The sequence below is a fragment of the Canis lupus genome, chromosome 1, assembly GCF_003254725.2.
Source record: "Canis lupus dingo isolate Sandy chromosome 1, ASM325472v2, whole genome shotgun sequence".
Lineage (NCBI taxonomy): Eukaryota > Metazoa > Chordata > Mammalia > Carnivora > Canidae > Canis > Canis lupus.
Window position 1 is genome coordinate 54,301,742 of NC_064243.1, and position 23,316 is coordinate 54,325,057.

Below are 23,316 nucleotides of genomic sequence, written 5' to 3' on the forward strand. Positions count from 1 at the left end.
CCAAAGCACGGAGGGTGAGACCCTGGGAGGAGGGACAAATTTGGTAGCAAACTGACAAGAGCATCAACGTGACTCTCTCATCCACAGGAATCAGCACCAAGTGGTCCAGGACCACCACTGGGTTCCAGGTGTAGACACGGAGGGACTGGCCACACAAAGTCACTTATGACACAGGTGGGGTGGGTTTGTGGCTGAAAGCGAGGAGTCGTGTGTATGCCTTCGGAGTTGCTGCCCCTGCTGGCCCGGGTCCAGGGGTGCCCGTCGCACGACTTCATGGCCTGGCCGAGGAGCCCCCATCCTCACCCAGAGCCTCAGAATGCATCTCTTCTCCCAGTATGGAACCAGGTCTGGGCTCATATGGCACACGGGACCTGGTTACCCCCTGAACTCCACCTTCCAGGGTTCAAGGCTGGCCTCTCTCCCCTGTTCAAGGGTGAATTCCAACAGGACCAGGACGAGTCTTGCTCATCTTTGGTCACTGGGTCTCAACTCAGCATCAGGTGCACGAGGGCCTCTGCGTCTGTCACATGGTGAAAGCACTGATTCCTGTTTCAAGGGTCTTAGAATGTAAGAGTCACTGAAGCACCAAGGATGGTTAGAAGTTTAAACCAGACGAGGAAGTGATAGATGTGGAGCAGGTGCTCAGAGGGAGCGGGCGGGCGAAGGAAAGGAGGCTGAGCTGGCCCTGGACGACCTGGCTGGTGGAGGACAAGAGGAAGAGTTGCTCCGGCCTGGAATATTGGAAGGACAGGAGGCCGAGTGCTCGCTGGGACGAGGAGTGCTGAGGGGCGCTGGCAGGCTGGCCCGGCCAGGGGCTCCTGGGAACAGACACAAGGTCACCTGGGCATGACCTGGGGTAGTGAAAGGGCCTCCGCACCATTGGAGCTTGTCGAGCGAGGCACCAGGCACTTCCTTCCCCTTGCACGCATGGCAGCCTCCAGCTCACCCTGGTGTGATCACCAGCAGCCAAGTGCCAAGTGCTGGGCAGGAGGGGAAGCCCAGTGGGGCCAGCTGTGGCCCGGATACTTGGGACTGGGCCTCTCTGCTCCCTGGGACTGTAAGCATGGCTCCGTCTTGCCTCTGTCCCTATCCAGAGATGGGCCTTCTTCCCACGGCCTCCTCGACTGGCTCTAGAGGTGGCAGGAACGCAGGCTGGGGGGCCAGCCGACCCTTCACTGGCATCCTCCCCTCCCCAGAGAAACTGTTCTCTTTCTTGGCCCCAGGTGCAGGCTGAGGGCTCCTGCCCACCCACAGGGCTGACCCTCGCTTGGGGCCTCTGAGGGATCTCCAGTGACCTCCCTGCCCTGGTCTTGTGGCACCTTCCAGGCCATGGGAGCCAATTCCCTCCTGACAGCTGCATCCCTGACCAGCCCTGCCTCTGGCCACCCACCTTGCACACAGGCCACAGGAGCCGTCACCCAGCAGCTCTGCAGCACAGGGTCTTCAGTCGACCCGGGGCCCCACAGCCACTGAGCCTCGCTCCTTGGGTTTTCAGGCAGGAGCTGGGCTGGCAGGGCATCTACCCAGAGGAGCTTGGGAAGCACCCTCCCCAAACTTATAATCAGGCTCAGCTCCATCCTGGAGCTCCAACAACGGGACACCGACAGGCACCCCCAGTGACCCTCCCAGTCACCACCCAACTCAGCCTTAGACCTTCGTCTTGGGGGGTAGATCAAGAACCACTCGATGGTGTTCAGCCATCCTCCTGGAAAGTTCTGTCTTCCAGAATAGGATAGCTAGCGTCCCTGGGGGGCCTTGGTGGAACTTTATAACTGCCAGCTCACAGGCCAAGGGCAGGCTCTAGGGGGAACCCCGTGCTATGTGACCAGCGGCTCCACAGATCCCAAGCGTCTACACACACTTACACACAGACATTTCAGGTCATCTGGCTTGGGGGTAGGTGGTTCCTGGCCCCCATCCTCAGGAGCACCTACAATCTCCCAGAGGGCTGGGGCCCAGGGTCACGGTGGGAAGGCAGTGAGAGGGTTAGCGCTGAAAGGGCTTGAGGTCAACCAGTCTTCCTACAGATTATGAACTTGACCTACCCGAGTTCACAGTTAGGGACACTTAGGTCACTGAGGCCACGTCTTCTGATAAGGGCCAATTCCAGGACCCCAAAGACAGCAGTCACTGCTCAAGGGCACTCTTCTATCTTCTCCCCAGGCTCCTGACTTTTACACCTCCACGCCCCAACCCTTCATTCTCACCTAATGCCTACTAACTCCCCCACTTATCACCAGCTTGGGAGGGTTGTCACCAAAGTGTCACCGGAGCTCTGGGTTGCTCACTTTGGGCAAGATATTCACAGATTCACAGGCGCTGCATGGTTACATTCGGTATTTCACAAACACACAAATCATATTTGTAACAAGTGTGGCAGCCGTAATTGTATTAAAATAAACATTAACATTTTATCTCTCTAAGCCCAGCAGCTTGGGAAGGGGAAACCCTCGGATGCACCATCGGGCCTTAGGTCTCCGAGTTCTCATCGACAACTCCTGATGTGCCCTGGACTCTCGTGCACCTGCTACCCAGCCCACAGCTGACCCGATTAGAGACCTGTCATGAAGACAGTCCCCAGCAAACGAAGAGGGAAAGGAAGGTGTGAAGTCATTTCCTCTGTTGCGGGGTAGCCCCGGTCCAACCTGCTGGTGCAGAGCTACTCGGGACAGAAGGCCCCGTGCTCTTTCCGTGCGGGGGAAGCCAGCGGCCAGGATCCAGAAGAGGCTCGTCACCTGTTGTGGAGACAGAGGGCAAAACCAGGACGGGTGTCTGCCGGGGATGACTCCCGAGAGTGACGACGCTGAGTGCGGGCGGCCACCCCAGCACCCATCGGAAGCCGCCCTGTCCTGTCTTCCTTGCTGCCGTCCAAGCTGGGACCACCTCGGGGGCGGGGGGAGAGAGGGCGGTCAGAACCCATGCCTTTTACATTGCAGACCTGGTTCATCCGTAGGCAGTCTCCCGGAGAGAGGACGTCAGAAAGTCTGATGTGACATCGTGTTTGTCAGAAGGTCTGATGTGACATGGTGTTTGAGTGCTGACTCTTCTCCCGCGTGCCGGGGAAACATCCACAGAGTGCACCTGCCCTTGATGCTGCAGGAGACAGCGTGGTCCTGGAGGGACCTGGAGAGCGGAGGGGCCTGAGCAGGTGCTCCTCCAGCGGGGAGGGGGGGGTCCCCTCCTGGTCACACAGCCCGGCCTGCTGGGCCTGCAGCCATGGAGCCCAATGGGACATGAGCCGAGTGTGGGATGGTAGGAGGGCCCCTGGCCGTGTCTACCGCGGTCCCCACAACTGTGTCACTCTGGGCCTGTGACTCCAGGCTGGTGGCTGAGAAGTGGAGGAGCAAGATCTGCCCACCGTGCATCCACTCCGACCTTGGTCAACACGCCGGCGCTCTTGGGGGGCCGCTCTTGGCCTGGCCCTGGACGATTTGTAAATGGAACCAGGAAGACGTCGCCTGCCTGAGGCAGGAGCTCCAGTTAGCAGCTGGGACCCCTAGCTACAAACTCTTAGGGGCTCCTCCTTCCACACCAGCCGGGGACACCTTGGCTCTGTCTGGTTCAGTAAAGCACGGGGTGCTGAACCCCCAGCGTCTGAGAAGTCTCATGTTAGGAGGCAGTCTGCTCGGATATCCATGTCGGGACTGAACCTGTCCCTGGAGCTCCTGCCATCCCTCCAACCCGGGGAAGATGTGCTGCTCTCTTGGGACCTGTCCCTGCAAGGCTTCTTCCCTATAAACGACAAAGAGGAAAGAAACAAAACTCACGGATTTTAAGTTACTGCACTTGTGATATATTTAAACTACTGGTCCATGAGGCGGGGGGTGGGGAGGGCCGGGTGTGCAGGAAGTAAAGCTTCAGTCAGATGGTCCTGGCTCTAACCGCAGAGCTGTGTGTTGGCTTTGTTTTGTTTTTAACTATTCAGGGGCAGCCAGGGACGGACACAGGAGGGCTCCTAACTCAGCTGAGAGGGAAAAAAATCATTCAATGGTACTGCTATTTGAAAGCCAATTTCATGACCAAAAAACTCTACTGTTACCAGCAAAAGTATTTAATAATGTAATAAATTTGAGATCCCTGGGTGGCTCAGCGGTTTGGCGCCTGCCTTCGGCCCAGGGCGTGATCTTGGGGTTCTGGGATCGAGTCCACGAAGGGGTCCCTGCATGGAGCCTGCTTCTCCCTCTGCCTGTGTCTCTGCCTCTCTCTCTGTCTGTGTCTCTCATGAATAAATGAATAAAATCTTTTTTAAAAATTTAATAAATTTCCTTTCTTCTTGAAAGAAGAAAGTTTCATTTTCATGAAAACTGGAGAGGTCCAACAATCCACTCTCGTTGCTAGCTTTGTTCTTACAAAAAGATAAAAAAAAATCCAAAAGCCGCCAAACACTGTAATGTTTGTTTTTATCCCCAGTGGTTTTTTAAATACAGTGGCTTATGGGCCTGCCAGGCCTTTTTAGGTGACTTTAATCTCTGTTAATTCCATAGAGAAACAATCAGGCCTGCGTCCTGCCTGGGCCAAGGCGGAGCCCAGGTGGCCTCACCGTGAGGCTGGTCCTCCCCTCCTCTGGCCCCTCTGCGGCCTCCACTGCCCCGGTGGTCACTGTCTCTACTCACCCCGCCAACCTTGCCCCCCCCCCCACCAGCCTCCTCGAGCCCTGGCTCTGGTGCAGCTCCAGCTGGCGGGGGCCTGGGTGCTGGCACGTCAGGCCCAAGACACACCACTGCCCTGCATCTCCAGCCGGTTGTCACAACAGAAGCAACTGCCCCTGGTGACTGACACACACTCAGTGTCCCATGCCCAGTGCCCTCATCATTCTCCTTCACCATCCTACTCCACAGCCACCAGGCGCAGGTCGCAGCTGATCGCTGCTGGTCCTTGCTGCCTAATTTTTTTCTTGCTCTGTTTTAGGTTGGATTCTTTCCTCCCAGAAAGCTCTGAGTTTTCGGATCCTCACTCTTGGATATTAGTAGGCACTCAGGAGCACCTTATGTGGGTGCTGCACACAATGGGATACTTGGAATTGTACTAAATACTTAGGCTGAAAATACCTAATTAGGCTAAATAACTATGGAAATAGGAGTCATCTTCTATGTTTATTATTCGATCCAGTTACAGCATTTCCAACTTTCCATGCTTTTTCCTGGCACCCAGGAGAGTGGGAAGCGTGGCCTGGGCATCCTGAAGAGATGTCACCAATCACCTCACTCCCTTAGCGGATTAAACCCCTTGACACATCTCTGGGCCAGGCAGAAAATCGAGAGGTGGCCTTTATGAGAGTCCGCCTTCTCCCCAGGTGGTGGCCTCCTGAGTCAAGCTCGAATCCCTTTCCAATAAGAACTCTTCTCTTCTTTCTGCAAAGGAGGGCAAGGGTTCCAAAATGCCCAAGGGGATGTCAGTAATGTCATGCGTCTGACCTGGGAGGTCAGTAACCTCATGTGTGTGACCTTACAAAAGGAAAACATTTTGCTAACAGATTGCTGGGCTGATCAGAAAGCCCAGGCAGCTTCAAACAGGCTTCTGGCCTCTGTGGCCTGGGGATGTTCTGGTCCTTCATTCCTCAAGGTCAGTGGTCTACAAATCTCAAAGAAAGGAAATTAGTTCTGTGAGAGATCAAGGGCCTTAAGTCAGCAAGCAAGGAGCCTGTTACCTTGTAGCACGGTAATGCTTCAGACCAACTGGGCTGCAACAAATCCCCGCTGTTGGTTTCATCATTCCATAACCACAGAATCAGGGGCAAAGATCTGTCTTCTGTAGCCACTTCCTGTTGATCAGGGAAGATGTGGGGATTTTGGAGTGGAAGAGTTTTGCAGAGTGAGAGAATCTCGTTTCCAGCCTTTGCACCGTGGGCAACCGTGAGGGCCACTCCAAATTCCTGTTCTTGAAGTCCCGAAAGTACCCTGACGTTTCCTGCACCTGCCAGAAAGTGACATTCTTTACTAACCAGGTAAGGCTGCTGGGAAGTCTGTAAGCAAGGTATCCAGCCAACACTTCTAAGGATCTCCATTGGCTTCATGCTCGTAAAATCAACCTTAGTTCCTTAAAGCTGTCTGGTCACATCCAGTGGTGATCTGTCGCTAGACGAGATTCTTAGAGAAGCTAGGAGACAATCATAACTGCCGTGAAAGAAAGAATACTCATTGAGAGCTTCTGAATTTTGAAGGGTTCTGGTAGGGATGAAAGTTGAATGTTTCCATTTTTTGACAAAAGAACATCTTGTATTTCTATAAAGTCATAGGTATCGTAAGAGAAAGTTCTCTTAAATCTGGAAAAGCAAACATTAGAGAACCAGTAACGCTTCAAACAAGAGTCATAAAATCTATCATCTTCCTCAATTCATTTGGTCCCATGTTACGAATTCTTGCTCTGTTTGAATGCAGTTGTTCATTAATTCTGGACATTTTTACTCAGCTTATTTTATAATCTTAAAGGTATCAGAATTATATTTGTCAATTTTGTTAATTTTGACAAATTGCATTTGTCAAAAGCTCTTTTCATGAATCTCCTTTAAGACAAAACGCATCTTACAAGAGCATCAGACCACTTACTATAAATAACCAAAGACTCAGAAATAGCCATGGTTAAAGATCTGAGAGCTCATTCTAATGCAGGTGACAAGGAAATCTGATTGGTTCTGTGAAACACAATATTTCAACAATTCAAGTGATGACCTTATACCAGGACATACACTTCCAGAATTTCATGTAATTTCTGAAACAGTTATCATATTTATCCACACAATATAACCCAAGGTTTATCATCACTGGTTTGACAAAGCTTCTCGTGGAATTTAACAACCCAAATAAACAAGTTTAATTAGCCAAAAATATGTCATTTACAGTTTGAATCTTGGGGATTTTATTTAAAAAGGCCTCAGAAAGGAAGTGGGGGGGATCTGGCTGCCTTTCTTTAAACAAATAAACAAATAATTAATTAAAACAAAATTCAGTTATAAAACACAAGCATAAGTAGGATTACAGATCATCACAAAACTTAAAACTTAATGATTTATTTAACGGTGGCAATAAGAGATTCCAAAGGCAAAAAGTAGGGTTATATCATTGTTAGCAAAACTTAGCATGTAATACTGAGCTGTTTAGCTTTCTTTAGTAACAAAAACCCAATTAAAACAAAATATAGAAACTTTGGTTTCCCAGGCAAAGAAAAGAAAAATCTTTGTTTACAATTTCTTATCAAGTGCGAACCAACAATCCAAGAAAATTTTGTCTTTTTAACAGAGAGAAAAGCAGAATTTCAGTATTATACTAGTGTGCTTTTAAAATCCATTCATTTCAGGGGCGCCTGGGTGGCTCAGTTGGTTAAGCTTCCAACTCTTGGTTTCAGCTCAGGTCCTGATCTCAGGGTCGTCATCTCAGGGTGGTGAGATCCAGCCACTTGTTGGGCTCTGCCTTGAGCGTGGAGCCGTCTCAGGACTCCTTCTCCCTCTGTCCTCCCCCCACAAATTTAACACACCCCACACACACCCCAAGACACATCTGCTCCAATTCTAAGTACAGAGATCATTACTTAAGGCCTTCGTTTCTCCACAAAGCCATCCCTAAGCCCCCAAGAGCCTCCCAAACGAGACACTTGGGTCGGTGTGCCTTCCCACCCCGTCGGACTTAGCAGGTCCAGAAGCTCATCAGCTTCCCCAAAGGTGCCTTTCATTTCCACTCAGCCCAAAAAGTGAAACTGGTGGTTGGTGTTGGTTGGGAATCAGCAGGGAGTTTCCATTGAAATGAAAACAGTCTTGGGGTTGCAGGGTTGGGCCCCCCAGGCTCTCCTCCAAGGCCAGCTCCCTGGAGTGGCTTGTCCCCCATCGCAGTCCCAGTGACCATCCTAGAAGCATGCCGTGGGGCCCCCTGGCTCCCCTGCCCAGGCGTGAGGCTGCCACTCTCCCTGCCGCTCCCCAAGTTTGTTATAGAAACCCATGTTCTGTTGCCCAAGCCTCTGGACAGGTCGCTGCTCAGGAGAGAGTTCTGATTGGAAAGGGATGTGAGCTTGACTCAAGAGGCTGCCACTGGGGAGAAGGCGGACTCTTGTCCAAAGGCCACCTTCCAGTTTTCTGCCCAGCCCCGAGATGTGTCAGGGGTTTAATCCGCTAAGGGGATGCGGTGATTGGTGACATCTCTTGATGACGTGCAGACTAACCATTCCAGCTGCAGAGTTCTCTCGGGGCTCCCAGGTTGTGCAAGATGTCCTAGTTCCTTGGCACCACTCTTAGTTGGCTACTTAATACTTTAGGTAAAGATGAATATAAAAGGTAACTGAAGAGTAAACAGGACAAAGGTTCCATTATGAACTGGATGGTTAATGTCTCTAGGTGATGGATGATCCCACCCCACTTCGAACTCCACCCGACAAGAGGGATGGTCAGAACAAGTGGGTAGAAAACTGGGTGGCCACCGGAGCACGGTTTCACCCGATTCACCTGAACTCTTTGCTTGCTCATCCCACCTGCCTGTAGATCTCTCCACGTGCTGAGAAAATGGAACCCAAGTCCCCTTTTATGGACAAGAATAGCTCCCACTCAGGTGGAATATTGCCCAAGTCAGGGAGAGTGGGAAAGGGAGCTGGGGGTGGAGGGTTGGTTCTGGGAAGGAGGTGATGACACCTGAGCTTTCAGGTGTGACAGTGACTTCTGCTTCTATCAAGCCTGTGTACAAACACCAGCAGGGAGGGCCGTTAGTGGCTGCAAGTCTGGAGTTTGTGCAGGATCCGGTAGCTGGAGATGACAATGACCTGGAGGGAGGGGTGAGGACCCTCAGGTGCGGAGCCAGACACCTGTGCAAGCAGACTCCCAGCATGAGTGCCTGGATCATCATGTTTCCTTTAAAGTCAGCAGACAACACCAACACTCCAAAGTATGAGTTAACTATGAGTAACAGTGTGAATAAATGATTTTGCAAGAGTGATAAAGGCCGAACAGGGGCTTGAGATCTTCACTGGGGGACATCAATAACAGTTCACTGAGTCCTTCCATGACTCGAAGGCCAGGAGGAGCCGAACCGAACTGTTTCATCCTTAGAACTAAGTATCACATCCATGTTCAAGTCCTAGCCTATATTTAATTCCAGGTGCATAAGATATGAAAAGTACTTTTGGGTAAATCTTACTTCTTTGCCTGCTTAAAGAAACCCAGCGAATGGCAGACGAGAGAAAATCGATCTTTTTTTTTTTTTTTTTGAAAATCAATCTTTTTTGACCAAGATTATGGTGATCACAGGGAGCCTACCCTTTTCATTTGCCCTTAGGTGACCTTTTACTTTTTCAATTTTCATTTAAATGTTAAATAATTCTAAATAGTAATTTAAATTTTACTGTTATACAGCCATGAGGTCGTTAAAATGTCACTAGGGATGTAGTGCTTCTAACTATTATGATTTATGAAATTTGTACTTGATTGTAAGCTTCTATAAGATACTAAGTTTTCTGAGAATGGAAAAATAAATGAGTAATGACTTGCAGCCTAATTAGTAGATATAAAAAATAGAACGGACTCTTTTTTTTTAAGTTTTTATTTATTTATTCATGAGAGACAGAGATTGAGAGAGAGGCAGAGACAAGGCAGAGACAGAAGCAGGCTCCATGCAAGGAGCCCGACGTGGGACTCTATCCTGGGCCTTGGGCCGAAGGCGGAGCTAAACCCTTGAGCCACCAGGGCTGCCCCTAGAACAGACTTCTTAAGAATTCAAAAGATGCTGTGGAAGCCATGTGAGAGTTTTCTTATTCATTCATTCATTCATAAGATTTTATTTATTTATTCATGAGAGACATAGAGAGAGAGATAGAGACCAAAGCAGAGGGAGAAGCAGGCTCCCTGCGGGGAGCCCGATGCAAGACTCGATCCCAGGACCTCGGGATCATGCCCTGAGCCGAAGGCAGATGCTCAACCACTGAGCCACCCAGGTGCCCGGTTTTCTTATTTAGTTAACAGTCTCTCATGTGTTGGTTTTAACAGTGGCCTTAAGCTGGAGAGCAGAGGTGGATACCTTGCCCTGGGCTTATTTTTGTGTGTGGTGTTTTGTTATTTTAAGCAATTATTATTTGGCCAAGAAACAGAGAATTCTGAATAAAGGGGATCACTTTTTCACTTTGGGTTCAGGGTGCACGGAAGCGCCCCTTATTAATTCTAAAGGAGCCGGAAGAAGATACTATGGAAGACCCCAGAAAGGGGCTTTAAATACAGCCGGCCGAGGAGAGCTGCCCACCCCGGCCACACACTGCCACGTGTGTGTGATGACCATCTGTTTCCCCCAGCAGGACAATAAAGTTGACATGGGGAAAGAGTCTTAGCGAACCAGAATGTCCCTGGAAAATCCAGAACCCGTGGTTAATGATGAAGGTGTAACTTTGCATTTCCCTCTGTCCAGGAATGAGAGAGATCGTCAAGGGATGATGGGAAGGTGCCTCCAGCCTAGGTGATGCTCCACCTACCTCTGGGTGCAGAGGGGGGCAGGCAGGGCATGCCCATCCTAATACTTTGACCCCAGAGGCTGGAAACACAACCCGGAGGCAGGGTGCTCAAACAGCCTGTTGTCAAGGTGTCTCCTCAAGGAAACAATGGGCGGGTCCACCTTCGGGGCTCCGGCTTGACAACCACCAGCTTGTTTGCCTCCTCCTTGGTGACCGCTGAGGGTGAGGCCCGGGGCCCCTTTATTCACACTGATAAAGTCAACCTCTTTTGCTGGACAGGTGCACAAGGCTTTTGTCTAACATCAGATAAATATTTTCTTAAATAAACTTTAAAAAATAATTTCATTTTTCTTTTTTTTTAAAGATTTTATTTATTTATTCATGAGAGACACACAGAGAGAGAGGCAGAGACACAGGCAGAGAGAGAAGCAGGCTCCGTGCAGGAAGCCCGACGTGGGACTCGATCCCAGGTCCCCAGGATCATGCCCTGGATTGAAGGTGGCACTAAACCACTGAGCCACCCGGGCTGCCCTGTCTTTTTTTTTTTTTTTTTTTTTAATTGCAAGATGCATAGCATAGCATCACAACCAGCAAGGATAATAGCAAACCTAATGCTGACGGGAGAAGATTGAAGGAACCCACTCCAGATCTACCTTGGCTCTGTAGTGAGGCGGGCCACCTTGGGCACTGGGGACAGCAACTCCTTTTTTTTTTTTTTTTTAAGATTTTATTTATTTATTCATGAGACACACACACACACACACAGAGAGAGAGAGAGAGAGAGAGAGAGAAAGGCAGAGATACAGGCAGAGGGAGAAGCAGGCTTCATGCAGGGAGCCTGACGTGGGACTCGATCCAGGGTCTCCAGGATCAGGCCCTGGGCCGAAGACAGCCCCAACCCACTGAGCCACCCAGGCTGCCCGCGACTCCTTTTTCTCTGTGTATCTGGTATCTTGGGTCACGCTGAGCATGTGGAATTTTATAATGAGAAAAAAATCTGATAAAGAAAACTTTAACTTTGCTATGCGATGCCTCAGTTCCACATGGCACAATTTTCTCTTTCGGTCTGTTGAGTATCTGGGATTGCAGAAATTACGGGAGACAGCTTCTGGGTGCTTCCAGCACAACTGGTAAACAAACGTGGGCCATGTCAACACCAGCACTTAAAAACACCTCGTTCATTGTTCAGTGATATCAAAGAGCGGATCTTGGGAATGCAGCCCATGTGAGGTTCCTGAAGGACATCTGGAGGTGTCCTCCTGGCGGCAGGCACCAGCATCCCGGTCCTGGGACGTGCCTGGGAGGGTGTTCTCCAGACCCAGCACCGGGAAGTCTGGGGCTTTGATTTGCTGAACAAGCCAACACCACCAACACGTCAGACCAGAGTCGGTTAGTCACGTTGTGGAAGCTAGAGGAGCTGAAGCAACAAGTCTCACTCTGCCGGTGCTCGTGGAGATAGATGTGAGTGGTTCTATCAGAGCTAAAGACATCGGCGTATCACACGCGGTGGGGGCTCCGAGACAGGCCGCACAGAGTGACTCTGGATGTTTCAAGAAGCCCAGTGGGCGCCAGCACTGCCAGGGATGCCTCTGCTCCACGTCCCGGGAACAGGGGCCAAAATACGTCAAGCGTATATTTGAACAATGATGTGATGATATTGATTTGGGTTTGATTCCCTAAAAACAGGCTCTGAAAGTGTTTCCCACTTTAAGCTCTGGAGCTTGTTCAGACTGTCAGGACAGGGTGGGGGTTAGAGGCGGGGCTGGGCTGCTTCCTGCCACCGGGGGAGAGTGGGGCCTGGGAGGGTGAGCCTCGGGCAACCCACCTGGATGGGCCCTCCGCCTCCCTCCCTGCCCTCCCCTTCCCTAGGGCGACAGAACAGTGTCGGTGTGCCAGCCGCGCCCCAGCCAACGCTGTCCCTTCCATTTACATCTCCCCCATCTGCTACCACCCCCAACCCTCCACCCCTCCAAATGCCCCCATGCATTCCCCTCTCCCCTAAAAAAAAAGAGAATCCCAACAACTTATTCTGGAGCGAATGGGCCTCTCCAGCTGCCTTGCAGGCCTAAGCTTAGAAACATCTACGCCTTAGGGCAAAGTTAGAGTCTCCAGGCCACTGACTAGTAGGTGCCTGATCTGCTGATGATGATGGGGGGTGGGAGGAGGTACAGGGATCAGGGAGTCAGGCCACGTCCAGCCCCCTCGCCATCCCCAACACAGCTGGAAAACAGCCCTATTCCTGTTCCGAAAGCCCAGGGCTCTTTCTTAGCCAGAAGGTCTTCACAGAATTCAAAACTCTCCATACCTACCCCCTCCCCACCCTCCTCCACCCTGTGCCCTGCTCCTCACCGATCTCCCTAACGAGGTGTCTTGGCAATTCTAGAACACGGAGGCAAGTGTGACTAAAATACTGCCCAGGGGGAAACATCACCGATGTGCTCAGCTCAGCCTCGCCTGGACGTCGTCACCTTTTCCCATTCTTCAGGGGTGGGGTCCCTTCATTCTGTGCCGTGTTTATAATATCTTGACCATATTTTTCTTTTTTTAAAGATTTTATTTATTTGAGAGAGAGCAAGCACGAGAAGAGGGAGGGTCAGGGGGAGAAGCGGGACCCCTGCCCCCACCGGCCACTGAGCAGGGAGCCCGATGCGGGACTCGATCCCCGCTCCCTGGGACTAGGACCTGAGCCGAAGGCAGACGCTTCACCGACTGAGCCAGCCAGGTGCCCTTAACCACATTTTTCTAAAATTCTGGCAAATGTTCCACTGTTTATGGGAGAGTGGGTGTAATTTCTTCTAGGAGTCGTTAGGCCCTTCGCACAGGCAGGTGTCCCTAGAAAAGGTGCGCGGGCTTGGACACACTCGGGTGGGGATGGAAAGCAGAGCCCGCAGGCGAGGTCAGGCCAGCGCCGTGGGCCGGACAGTGGGCCGTGCTTCCCCCAAGGACTGGGGACCTGAGCCACCGTCCCGCTGGCTGATTGGGGAAGTGTGGGGCTCACGCTCCAGGGTCTGTGGGTCCAGGGTCTGTGCCCCACGGAGACACACCGGGGACGCCCGTGCCCCCCGCCAGCTGCCACCGCCACCGTGGGCCAGGCTGGCCTGCGCTTGGGCCGCCTCAACCGACCTTGGGCAGCGCCCCCTGCCTCTGACCAGAGAGGCCCCCCCAGAACCTGCTGGGCCCCAGGCCCGGGCAGCGGGGGGCACCACCGGGAGTGGACGCCTGGGCCCCACGTCTGTCTCTCCGTTCGCATCTGCCAGGTGCTCGGTTTCATGTCAGTGTCTTCTCGGCGACGGCCTGGGATGAGTTTTTCACGCTTTTGTCACAGGGACCACATGAGCCCGTTCACACCCCTCCGCGTGTGACAAACTAATAAAACACACGTGGCTTCTGAACTTCCCACATGATCATCTCAGCCTGAAAGGTGCTGGCCCTCTGCTCCCAGCGCTGCAAAGCTACAGTGCAAGACCGGACGCTGCCCCGCCTAAGTCTACAGACCTGTTGCCCCTGCACATGAATGGCGCACAGGACAGGGGAGTGGGGAGGCCACGTGTCCCCTGCAAACCCAGGACCGCGGGCACTAACCACCAGGCGTTGCCTGTGAGTGCTGGCGTCACTTGTACCTGAGTTGTTGGGGACACATCACACAGAGTCTCCCCTTTTATTTACAAAATTGGCCAAGGAGTGTCATCCAAACCGGGGGTGAATGTAAGGCCTCAGAAATGAAGATGAGTCCCCTCACTGATGCGCTGAAAAGGCAAAACAGGGCTGATCCATAGCACAGATCCCCGGGCCACTCAGACCCAGGCCACAGCCAGGCAGGGGAGAGGGGCAAACCTGTGGTCCACGGGGGACATGATGGGCTATGGCGGGACACGATGGGCTATTGTTGATGGCACTGGATACTGTGGGGAATTGGGGGCACTGTGGGACATTGGGGATGCCATGAGACATTGGGGGACACTATGGAACACCTCAGACACTGTGGGACATTGGGGGACACCCCAGATACTGTGGCACATTGGGGAACACCATGGGACATTGGGGGACACCGTGGGATGTACCAGACACCATGGGACATTGGGAGCACTGTGAGACATTGGGGGACACCATAGGACATTGGGGACACCATGGGACATTAGGGGACACTGTGGAACATTGAGGGCACCAGCAGTGGGGCTTATGAGGCAGACAGCTATTCCTCACAGTTCTGGAGGCTGGAAGTCCCCAATCCAGATGCTGGCAGAGTCAGTGTCTGGTGAGAACTCGCTTCCTGACTTGTAGACACAGTCTTCCCTTGTGTCCCTGCATAGGGGAAGAGGTAAGGGGGCTCTCTGGGGTCTCTAAAAGGGCACAAACCTCTTCTAGAAAGACCCCATCCCATGACCTAATCAATTCCCTACAGGTCCGAATACCATTGCATTGGGGGTTAAGTTTTCACATGGGAATTCTGGGGAGACAGACATTCAGCACTCTCTCCACCATTTATCTATCATCTGTGCGTCTACCTATCACCTATCCACAGAGCTGAGCTGTCCGTGTGTCCTCATTCCTGTTCTACTCACTGTTGCTTGTAGGTGTAATGACAGGCTTCTTGGATTTCCTAATATGTCACAGACAAATCAATTCATGAGTATCAGTCTTCACTCATTTCTTCTACAAACTCTTACCCCCTCATCCTTCAACACATGGGAATTTTAATTCTTTCATGGCTCCAGAGTTTTGAATTTTGACACTTGTCATCTATGACGTAAACACAAAGAAATGAAACCTAGGTGCTTCACCAACAGCACGGGGGGAGCATGTGGGGAACGGACAAGGTTTCCTGTTAAACATCCGGCACCATCCAAGGGAAACCATGCAGGATTTCTCAAGGTGACCACTCGTAGGTGCTCAGCACTCCTAGACACACTGTTGGATGTGATCTGAAATGTGTCTTAGAATTGAGTCCCATCATCGCAAGTGCAACTGCTTCACATGATTGCTTCTGTAGCGGCGTGTGTGTGTGCATGTGTCTGGGCACATGTCCATGTGGAACCCAAGCCTCTCCCTGCACACCAGCAGGCTCCCATGGCTGAAGACTTCACCAGGGACTTCGGGGCAAGAGTTAACCCTGAAACAAACACAAACAAGGAAAAAAAGAGGGGTGGAGGGCAAAGAAAATCTTTAAAATGATAGGTTATAGCCCAGCTGGGCAAATCTCTCCACTTCCACGTCCTTGCGTATAGAAATACAAAAGTGGAATGAGTTATTTTTTTTCAGATTTCAGTAAAAATTTCTTTTCTCACATCTTCCTGCTTCCCAAAGTTGTGTGTGTGTGTGTGTGTGTGTGTGTGTGTGCGCACCTTGGTAGGAAGGAGCTGATAATCCTATCCTGCTGTCACATATAAATGGATCTTCAAAAGCACCGGAAATCATAGACCATGTTACAGACTGAATGATGTCACCCCAATATTCACATGTTGAAGCCCTAACCTCCAGCATGACTGTATTTGGAGCTGAAGCCTGTAGAGAAGTGATCAGGGTGGGTCCTGATGCAGTAGGACTGGTGTCCTTGTAAGAAAGGAAGGGACCCCGGAGCCCTCCCTGCCTGTGCACAGAGGACAGGCCATGTGGGCACACACTGAGGACGCGGCTGTGCACCAGCCCCGAAGGGAGCTGTCACCAGATGCCGAATTTGCTAGTACATTGATTTTGGACTTAGAGCCTCCGGATCTGTGAGAACACAAATATCTGTTGTCTGAGCCCCTTGTCTGTCTACGGCAACCTGAGCTGGCTGACACAGACCCACTGCGGTCCTGAAAAGCAGCTCAGTGGTAAGTGTGGTCCGACCAGTGATTGCTCCTGGCAGACAGTCTCCTAAATGACACCTTTCAACAGGTGGATTCATTCATTCATTCAGTTCTACAGGGAACGGCGCCTACCTAGTTTTGCATCCCAGGTACCCCTTGTCGGGTAGATACAGGGTAGAGATGTGCTGAATGGATGAATGAAGTATTCTGGACCTACTGTAATACTATCCCGCTCAGAATAAAATATCCTATAAATATTTATTGGAGTCGGTATGTAAAATCAGGAAATGGTGAGCAATGTACACCACCTGGAGATGGTTTTCATACCTAAGTCAGGAGGTCTGCAGTCCTCGCAGGACACCCCTACGCCTCTGGTAACATCATGGGGTACAGCTGTGGAATGCGATACGTTTTGTAAGCATGTCTCTGGGAAGCATTTGTGATTATGATGACAGAGGTGGGATCAGGGAAGGTCTGGAGCATCAGTCATTGGGGGACGGCAGGGACTCTGGGATAGGAGGTGGGAGCAAGTGGGACGTCCAGCGTGGCCAGCGCCATGGCCCCCATGAACACCCTGAGCCCAGTGGCCTCACTGACCTGTGAGAACTTTCATTATTTCGGTGACCATGTTACACTCTCCATGCCATGACTACCATGCAGCCGGGAAAGCGGTTTGGCCCCTAGAAAAGGAGAATCTGCCATCGACATTCGGGGTCTTCTATGACAAAACCCAATTGTAAGACGCCCAAGGACTTCCCTGTATTTCTGGCTTTAGAACACTGGTTCCCAAACCCAGGTGCGCAGCAGCTCCTGCCGGCCTTTCTCAGATCCCCTGAATTAGGGACTCTAGGTTTGGGGGCTGGATCATCTGTATCTTGAAATGTTCCCCCACTATGTCAGACGTAGCTCCCACGACAAAGACGACAGGCACTAGCAACTGACACAAATGGTAAGAATCAGTGGTTCTCACAGTGCAGCCCTAAGATTTTGAGGGTCCCCAGGCCCTTTTAGGATCTTGGTTTTTATTTCTAATGCAGGAACTGTTGGAAGACATAATCCACATAAACAAAAGTTATCTTGGCCTCCCTCAGTAACTTTTAAGAGTATAAAGGAGGCTTTGAGACCAAAAAGTCCAGGAATTCATATATGATTTTCTAGGGTTTTCAGCCTGTGATCTAAAACTCCTCTCTAAAAATTCTCTACCGTTTTTTTTTTTGCAGGTTCACATATAACCCACATCCACAAGACTGGACAATCCGATGCGGGAGAGGATGCAACTGGATATTTTCCCACTGGCTTTTATCAAGAGCAAATATTGATACGAGGGACATCTGTGCATCATCCAAAAACTGCACTCAAGGATACTGTCCATTGTATTGTATACAAATCTATACATAACACAAAAATAATTTTCTCCAAGAAGAAATTTGTCTCTTAAAATGGGTTAGTGTTCTCGTTATAGGATGTTGAACTTCTTATTTTTAATTTTGTCTTTGCTGTCAGCTCAGAGGGACATTTTACATTCAGGGCATAAATAATAATTTTGAAATAAGAAGGGAAAGCACAATAGACACTTTTATGTTTAAACTCCTCGGGGAAATAAAATTGTAGACCTCACCACAGGTGTGCATGAAACTGTGAGGGGGGACAAAAAACTCAGAATATTGCAGCCAAGGTGGGTCTTGATTTTGCACAGATAAGTGCCAGAGAACAATGTTTTATAATGAGTAGTGAGGGTTTTTTGTTTTTTTTTTTTTGAGGTAGCAATAATTTTACAGCTGACTTTGAGCGGGCGACATGCAGGTGCTGTCCCAAATGCTTGACACACACCTCATCATAATCCTCCCCAGGATCTGCTATATCATCTTATCCTCATTATATGGAAGAGGACATGAAGCAGTTTAATGAGACACGGCTGACACGGGACAGCGTCAGTATGAAAATTCTGTCTTCGACCTGTAGCCACGGTGAGGGACCCTCTCCTGGACCATACTGGACAGGTACTCAGTCTAATTTGGGAATGAGGCTACATCCCGGGCCATGGGAGCAGCAGTCTTTTTTTTTTAATATAAATTTATTTTTATTGGTGTTCAATTTGCCAACATATAGAATAACACCCAGTGCTCATCCCATCAAGTGCCCCCCTCAGTGCCTGTCACCCAGTCACCCCCACCCCCCGTCCACCTCCCCTTCCACCACCACTTTCCCAGAGTTAGGAGTCTCTCATGTTCTGTCTCCCTTTCTGATATTTCCCACTCATTTTCTCTCCTTTCCCCTTTATTACCTTTCACTATTTTTTATATTCCCCGAATGAATGAGACCATATAATGTTTGTCCTTCTCCGATTGACTTACTTCACTCAGCATAATACCCTCCAGTTCCATCCACGTGCAAGCAAATGGTGGGTATTTGCCGTTTCTAATGGCTGAGGAATATTCCATTGTATACATAGACCACAGCTTCTTTATCCATTCATCTGGGAGCAGCAATCTTAACCAGACAAGGTGACAATGATCTGAACTGGGCCACCCCAACCTCCCCACAGGTTACAAAGGCATGTGCGTGCATTACTGGCAATTGCTCTTCTTGCTTATTCTGCAGAGACATCGTTCAGGACTAACCTTGGCTGAAATTTCCAAGCTAAAAAATACAGGTACGAACATACAGTTTCAGAGTAAGTTAAATATAAGCAGATCCCACAGATTATCCAACCAGTGGAATTGGGTACTTTCTAGGGGAACCACAAAACTAAAAGTTTTGATTTTTGCCATCTCCTTTTTCCAGAAATAAAGATCAATGTAAAAATCTATCTTGAAGAGCTAGGGTATTCCCTACGTGTATGGACTTAGGTCATATATGCTCGGTCTCCCCCACAACACAGAAGGCTTAGCCTCCGGGCAGAGTGGTGATGGGGGAATTTGCTAATAATACCACAACTTCTACAGAGAACACGTTCCCAACTGTCTTACTTCCACGGATAGATAACTTTTAGTACTTTTTTCTCTGTGTCCCCAAATATTCTAAAGACAAACCACATTTATTAGGTGATATCACCCTTTTTAGAAATCAAATAGTCCTTGCTGTTATTCAAACTGACACTTCAACTTCTGATTCGTGTGACCTACCAGTCTGAAATTACTTCCAGCAAATAAGAAGTGGCCCAGCGGGCGTGCATAGGGGTTCTCAGTCTGGGGCCCGTGGGCCTCCTTACGTACACGCAGATTTTTGTTGTCATGTGGTATGTCTTGGGAACCTATTTGGAATAGAGCTTGCACGAGGCTTGTGACCCAAAGCAAGGTTAGGAATCACTGCCAAGCAGCTTTATTACAGTAATATTTGACCATCATTAGAATTCTTAAAATCTCGGTCATTGCTGGTAGGACTATAGCCAATGAACCTCCGCCAAGCCCTGGATCCAGGCCCTTGGGTGGGGCAGTCACACAGGGGACCACGTCACTCCAACTCCAAAAACCTCAGGAATCTTTCCCGAGCAGTCTTAAAAATCTCCCTCCAAAAGAAAACAAGAGGCATTGAATTTTTCTCTTTTATTTCAACATGAAGAAACTGCAGCGCAATGACTCAGAGAAAACTCTCAAAACGTCAGCAACAACACGAAGAGACCTCGTGTGTCGTGTGTAGAACCTTTTTGTTTTTATTGAGGGTCATCCACCCGAGCAACATAAACATTCCACTTATCTGCTTTGACAGTGAGGAACAAGGCACCAAAAACTCCATTCGACAAATGCCATCGGAGAAAAAAGAGCTCAGTGTCCCAGGGAACCCAGTTAAGACAGATGGGGACGGTGAGAAGGAGACCAAGAAGTGACAAGGACACACAGACCCACACATTGTGACAGCAACGGGACCAGACACACACACACACACACACACACACACACACGCACACGGGCAGGCACGGAAAGAGGTCTGGAAAAGTCGATTACTTTAGGACAGTCTTTACAATGTTACTGGAAGGAGCAGAGGCTCGGTGCCTCTCGGTGGCCGCTGGTCGCCGCTCTGAGCGCATGGAGCGTGTTACTGCCCTGCCCGGCTGAGCTCACCGTCCGCTCGGAGCCAGGCCCGTCCAGAACCAGCGCTCTGCTCTGCCTCCCGCCAAGCATCCACGCAGACTCGCTTCCACGTCACCTGTCACCTTGCAAGATTGCACCTGCGCCAGGCCGCCTGCTATCAATACATCCTCTAACATAAAGGACACCCGAGCTCTTCTTTGCATTCGAACAGGAGTCAAGAAAACACAAGCTATTCAGTGGGTAGGGGTTTTGTTTTGGCAACTCCTCTGGTGGCTGACCTAGCTCCTGCTGAATTAAATGCTCCACGTTTGTCTAGATTTGTGCTGAGACAGAGAGAGAGAGAGAGAGAGAGAGAGAGAGAGAGAGAGAAACTAGAGCAAAGAGCACAAGGAAAATATAAAATCGGTTTTTTAAAAATGTAAGGCTTCAAAGTAAAATGTAATTAAGACCTACCACGGGAAAGTCCAACAAGATGAACATTCAGCTACTTACTGACTTTTACAAAGTAAAAGTTGAGGGAATACATTACTCTTCTATGACCGCCTTATCTGATGATGACCTTTTTTTTTTTCCTTCTCAACCCTAGAGTTAAATATAATCAGATGCATGCAGGAAATATCAAGAGATCAGCCTGGAGTTAGCAGGAAAGGTATGGCTGGCTCCTAGAAGGCCGAGGAGTTTTTACCCTCTATTCAAATAACGAGTAGAAATTTTGTTTTTTAAAATCACTATACACAACTGAGAGAAGCCACCATGTTACTGATTTTTACACAGTGATCAAAAATGCTGAAAACATACACAGCTACCCCACACCCACGCAGCAATTCCCACCTCCTCCCTTGCTCCTCTGGCCGGGAACATTTTGTTCTACATCTGCATACAGCTTTTTGCATTTTCCCCAAGTCCCTGTGGTTAGCCATTCTTTCTGGAGCACCGAAGTTACTCTGTGAGCAGCGCTTCAAATACAAACAATGAATTTTAGCAGAAGCTGCTCCTTGCTCCTGCTCACGTCTTGGCCCAGCCTCTAGAAACGATTCCTGCAGCCGTGCTCCACGGAGACACACGTGTGTCCATGTGTGTGTGCGCGAGTGTGACAGCACTGAGTGTGAGGCTGCGGGAGTGTGCCAGGGTGTGAGTGTGCGCCATCAGTGAGAGTGTGAGCCAGAGTGGAACCGCTCCTGAGTGAGCCTGCCTGTGGCTGCGTGGGCAGGTGTGCGCAGGCTTGCACGGGGCAGAGGCCCGGACGAGTCCTCCGTGGGGACAGAGCCCCTGCCATTCCAGTCTCACTCACCAGGCGGGCGGAGTGACAACAGCTGGAGGTCCTACGCTTCCCATTTGGAGTTGGAGAGTCAGGTTCACTTGAATCTCCAAGCTTTCCAGTCTCCCGACAGGTGTTCCATTTCGGAGAAACGAAATCATAAATGCAGCGCCGGGTCCAGTTCTGCAGCAGACAAGCCACCCGGTGGCTGCCCTCCTGGCGGCGGCCACCTGCTGCTCAGACCAGGGCACCCGGTGCCCAGCGCGCTCCCACCGTGACACGGACCACGGCCGAGCCAGAGGGTGTCTGGGACCTCCCGGAGCCTCCGGGGGGGCTTCCTCCTGGACAGCTGAGCCCTTAGGCCTCCCGGGTCCCGGGGCGCGAACAGGAGGCAAAGTCGGTGGGGGAGCCTCCCAGGGGTGGGGGAGGGAGAGGGGTGCTGTCTGCGGGTGGGGGTGCAGGGGCCCCAGCAGCCTGGGTCGCACGCGGGCCCGCAGGCTCCCGGAGCGCGGGAGGTGGGGCGGGAGGGGGGGTGTGCGCCGGGCCTGACCCCGCCCCCCCGGGCTCACAGCGGCCTGCGGGGCCCGTGCGGGGCTCACAGCGTGCTCAGGTGCGGCAGCGCGTCCAGGGGCCCCGCGCGGTCGCGCGCCCGGGCGGCCGCCTCCACGCCGCGCAGCCACTCGGTGCACCTGCGGACCAGGCCGTCGTCCCGCGGCGGGGCCTCCTCGTCCTCGTACTCCACGTCGTCGTACCTGTGCCGCTCGTTGAGCAGCGACACGGGCAGCGCGGCGCGCGGCGGCGGGGCCTGCGGGCGGCGGGGGCGGGGGCGGGCGCCGGGTTGGGGGCCGGGTTGGGGGCCGGGGGGCGCGCGGGGCCGGGGGCCGGGGCCGGGGGCGGGGCCGGGGGCGGGGGCCGCGGGCGCGGGCGCGGGCGCGGGCGAGGGCGAGGGCCGCGGGCGGGCGGGCGGCGCCAGCAGCGGCTTCTGCAGGTGGCGCCCCTGGAGCAGCAGGACGGCCTCGGGGGTCAGGCTCAGCGGGAAGCGCAGGGCGGCGGGCGCGGGGGCTCCGGCGGGGCCGGGGGGCGCGCGGCGGGCGGGCGGCCGCCCCGGGCTGCTGGAGGGCCAGGAGCCGGACCGGGGCGCCTCGGGGGGCCTCCTCCGGGCGGCGGGCAAGGGCGCGGGCAAGGGCGGGGCGCGGGGCGGCCTCCGCGACGGGGGGCGCGCGGCGGGGGCCGCGGGGGCGGGCGGCACGGGCGGGAGAGGCATGGGGCGGCCCGCGGGCTCACGGCGCGCTGGAAGGACTCGGGCGGCGGCCGGTCGGCGCCCCCCGCCCCGCCCCGCCCCGCCCCGCCCCGCCCCGGCCCGGCCCGGCCCGGCCCCCGCCCCGCCCCGCCCCCGCCCGCAGCCCGGGAGGAGGAGCGCGCGGCCGCGGGTGTCCGAGCGGGTGTCGCGGCGGGTGTCCCGGGGCTGTTGCTGCGGCCACACCCGGAGCCCGACCGCAAGGGGCGGGGCGGGGCGGGGCGGGGCGGCCGCGGACTCTGCCCGCCGCCCGCCTCCGGGCCGGTTTTCATCCAGGGGGGCGGGGAGAGGCCCGGGAGGGCCGGGGGTGTCCTGAGCCCCAGGCGGGTCCTCGCCCGTGGGAGGGAAAGTCCTTGACAGCCGCCCGGTGCCCTCAGGACGGTGGGAAGCCCGGGCGGAGGGCCGGGGCCCGGGGGCTGGGGACTGGTCTGGGGACCGGCCCGGTGTCAGGGGCAGCGCTGGGGACCCTGGTCATCCGCTGTTTGTCATGTTAACCCCACCACGGAGAGAGTCATCTGAAATTAAAGA

At 52.4% G+C, this 23,316-nt stretch overlaps 1 protein-coding gene across 1 annotated transcript; it reads right to left on the reverse strand.

Annotated features, from left to right (window-relative positions):
- Positions 1-19,732: 19,732 nt before the first annotated feature.
- PRR18 (proline rich 18) lies at positions 19,733-22,755 on the reverse strand. Its single transcript, XM_049092205.1, has 3 exons — positions 22,625-22,755; positions 22,426-22,555; positions 19,733-22,296 (listed from the first exon to the last, which is right to left on the reverse strand). Exons 1-3 carry the CDS (start codon positions 22,753-22,755, stop codon positions 22,087-22,089), a joined length of 471 nt encoding a protein of 156 aa, XP_048948162.1. The 3' UTR covers positions 19,733-22,086.
- Positions 22,756-23,316: the final 561 nt, after the last annotated feature.

What these genes read in the sequence shown, in the direction of transcription:
- PRR18 (XM_049092205.1), bottom strand. Translation starts at nt 22,755, where the DNA reads ATGCCTCTCCCGCCCGTGCCGCCCGCCCCCGCGGCCCCCGCCGCGCGC. An exon ending in AGGCCCCCCGAGGCGCCCCG is followed by an intron (nt 22,556 to 22,624) that starts GTCCGGCTCCTG and finishes CGGCCCCGCCGG; the next exon opens with AGCCCCCGCGCCCGCCGCCC. An exon ending in CGCGGCCCTCGCCCTCGCCC is followed by an intron (nt 22,297 to 22,425) that starts GCGCCCGCGCCC and finishes CGCCGCCCGCAG; the next exon opens with GCCCCGCCGCCGCGCGCCGC.